Below are 3502 nucleotides of genomic sequence, written 5' to 3' on the forward strand. Positions count from 1 at the left end.
CCCGTGGCCAGCACTAGGTCCAACAAGGCGTCCCCCCTGGTGGGGCTGTGCACCTCCTGGGTTAGATGGAGGTCCTGCACTCTGGCCAAGAACCTATGTGAGCGGTCACACCTGGCTGACTGTTCTTCCCAGATGTCCGGGAAGTTCAGGTCCCCCATGATTACCACATCCTTAGCCTTCACTACCTCTGTGAGCTGACCCAAAAAATCCTGGTCAAGCTCCTCTCCCTGGTTGGGAGGTCTGTAGTAGACTCCCACCGTTGACTGATCAAAAAATATGCAGTCAATTGGCAATATTTGACCAGGCCAATTGACCAGCTGGCCCACCCTAATTCAGAGAAGGACTAATGTTAGCTGCAAAGTTCAAGCCAGTGGTCACTGAGGACTAAATGGTGAATTAATGTGTATTACATGCCTCACAATTCAAGTCTTTTCATGTGATTCTGAGGACGAGGAGAGAGGTGTGTAGAAACAGGGAAAGTTTTCATGCACAAGTGATCAGTTTGTCATCTCACCTGATACAATCTCTGAAAATGAGGATTTAGAATTTTGCTTGTTTTAAATGTGTCGAAAATCTTGCCATCATCATCTTCATGGACCAAACTCATTGAATCAATCAGAGAGTCGACAGCAGACAACTGCTCACCTAAGCCAGCAATTAAACACAGAAAAAGATTGAACATGTGCAGATAGATGTGTGCCTTTGCAATAAGTCACCCACGAAGATTCACTCCAGAACGTGCAATATTAACAGAGGCATTAAATGCCGCAGAATTCACTGGGGGTTTGTATTCCCTGGGGACAGAAATAGGCTGATAATGAACATGGATAATGGACACAATAATGAAAATCCTACTTTGTTTAAGGACTACAATGTAAAGTTATAAAGCCTTTTTGTTTTGAGAAGCCCTCCATTATTACTGCTTTTCTGCTTCCATTTTTCTTCTTTTTCAAGATATTTTTATTTGCAACAGAAGGTTTATAGACTGCTTGGAAAATAAGGAGAACAGTTGGCTTGGAGAACTAAGCTGAGTAATGCAACTTTTAAAAGTTGTGATTGTAAATAAACTCTGTTCACAATAGTCAATTATTGCTTTGGTAAGATGCAGTGTTAAATTTCTGTTCTCAAATTCCCCATTACAAGCAAGCAACCCCAAACTGACTCAGAAATAACCGCATGCTTTATATGCTGACTGGTAGAGCCCTATTCATTTTCTGAGTGCAGCACACAACAAAGAACAGGTCTGAGCAGGCCTGCTCCTGCCTGGAGCAAGGGGTTGGACTAGATGACTTTGTGAGGTCCCCTCCAGCCCTACAATCCCAGGTGACACAGAGTCTGTACTACACAGTACACCCATTTACTCATGCCATGACAGACTGATTGGACAGCGCACCAAACATTACGCAGCCACATTTTCTTAGAAGCCTCTGAATGTAAATACTCGCATGTGCACATGCTCCTTCAGCACTACCACCAGCACACAACTTTAAATGCAGGCTTTGCATGCAGAGGAGACGTCACCAGTGTGTATGTATAGGTGACTGCCGGACAACCTCATGTGGAAGGAGCTGGTGATTCTTGGTCTAACTTGTGCAGCACATGGATACATAACAGGAACCTGATCATAAATGATGACTGTTTACAGCCTCATAAGAGAAGGCAAAAACTATATAGTTGTGGTGGATTAATTAAACTTCCCCAGTAGCACAGGGAGGTATATAGGTGATCTCTCTTAACTGGCAATCATTTAATCTGGGCCCAGTTTTGTCCAACAGCATGGTGTTGAAAGGTCATAGGCAATGCTCCAAACCATTCAGTGTGCAAGCCATCTCCAAAGTGTTGAATGGTCTTTACTTTGGGACACTACCTGGCCACAATTTGTGCACAGGAAGGCTGCTTTGTTCAAACCAAAATAACCATGCACAGTTCATGGCTTCAGGGAAAAGGGAAACACTCCAACTATTCTGGAGTGTCCTGCAGACAGGGACGGGGCTGCAGGCAATCGGAGATGCAATGAGGGACTAGCTCACCTGTAGGAGTGCACTTCTTGTTGTTTTTCAAGGAAGCAAACATGTACTGTCTTATGTCTTCCATATAAGGCAGCTGAACATATATAAGACACTAAAAAAAGAACAAAGCAAAAAGCAACTGAATCCGAAGTAAAACACGTCAAGTTTGTCCTAATACAAAAGTCAGTACAAGTGCAAGAAAATCTCATCTGTATCAACACTAAGTGGAAAAGTCACTGTATCATTATTATTTTCTAAAACATAAGGACATAAATAATGTTTCGGTCATGCTGGCTATCTATTAAACCTCTGGGGTCACTGGGCCCCTGAACCTGCTGTTTTCGGATGGCTTGTTGCCAAGAGCTCTGTCCAGTTTAGCTTGAAATATCCCAGGCGAGAGAATTAGCATCAATTGCCTATAAGGAACTATTCTATAGACTCCTGTGCCTCACCATCAGCAAGTTGTTTTTGACATTTTTAGCCTAATTTTTCCTTTATTCCTATCCCTCCTCCAGTTCCTACCACCCTAAATAATCCCTTTCCATCCTTCATGTTTATACCCTTCAAAAACTTGAAGACTGTTATGTCCGCCCCCACCTTAGTCATTGCTTAGCCAAGATATACATACTTAGCTCTTTGAATAGTTTCTCATAAGTTAAATCAGTGGAAACATATGCTGCAGAAGTTCTGCAATGTTGTGCAGCTTTTAGAGTCTCAGTGGGGACTTTATTTTTCTATTTAAAACGTGATTTTGTTGGACATGAATCGTTCATTAAAAACAAAACACATTTTCTGCTCTTCTGGAATCAAAAGGAACCATCCCCACGTGAAGCAATGCAGTATTGTTCCCCTTAATCTGCAGACAAATATAAACAGGGGCTACGAGATGTGCACTGCTCCACTGAACAAAGTGGAATGTCAACTCCAAAACCAAATGACGACAAAATTAAACGTTAGCTTTTACACTGCAGACTACTTTTGCATAATAATCCCACTAGCATGCTTCCCTCCTTGTGGCTGGGTACTTTTGAAAACCATCTGATGGCTACCAGACTCGAGTGCTGCACCATCATGTAGTCCATGGGTCTGGCAAGGAGTATAAGCCCATGACGAGTCTGGGCACAGAGTAGAACTTCTATAGGTAAAAAATAACTGTTTTCTTTTCCCTTCCTTTTTTTAAATTGCTCTGCTATGAAAAAAACACAATCAACTGTTTGACAGAGGCTCTGAAGCCTGCAATCTCAATCAGGAGGTTGCCAACAGGTTCCAGGGAACAACCACCAGCTCCTTTGCTTTAGGCCAAGACAGCAAAGGTGTCTCCAATCAGTTCTCTGTTGGACGAGGGGGTAAAAAGCACCCTGTTCAAATTTGCTGATGACACTAAGATGTGGGGGGACGTGGGCACACTGGAAAGATGCAACAGGCTACAATCAGACCTAGGCAGGTTACAAGGGTGGGCGGACGAGAATAGGATGGGTTTCAACACAGACAAG

At 43.1% G+C, this 3502-nt stretch overlaps 1 protein-coding gene across 1 annotated transcript in view; it reads right to left on the bottom strand.

Moving 5' to 3' along the window:
- Window positions 1-3502, bottom strand: part of XRCC5 (X-ray repair cross complementing 5) — a 72970-nt gene that overhangs the window by 41167 nt on the left and 28301 nt on the right. The window contains exons 12-13 of the mRNA XM_019553745.1: window positions 2031-2121; window positions 515-645 (exon numbers count right to left, since the gene is read on the bottom strand). Coding sequence (XP_019409290.1) covers window positions 515-645; window positions 2031-2121 — 222 coding nt within the window. The remainder of the gene's footprint in view (window positions 1-514; window positions 646-2030; window positions 2122-3502) is intronic.

Source organism: Crocodylus porosus, unplaced genomic scaffold, assembly GCF_001723895.1.
Source record: "Crocodylus porosus isolate Cpor-Errol unplaced genomic scaffold, CroPor_comp1, whole genome shotgun sequence".
Lineage (NCBI taxonomy): Eukaryota > Metazoa > Chordata > Crocodylia > Crocodylidae > Crocodylus > Crocodylus porosus.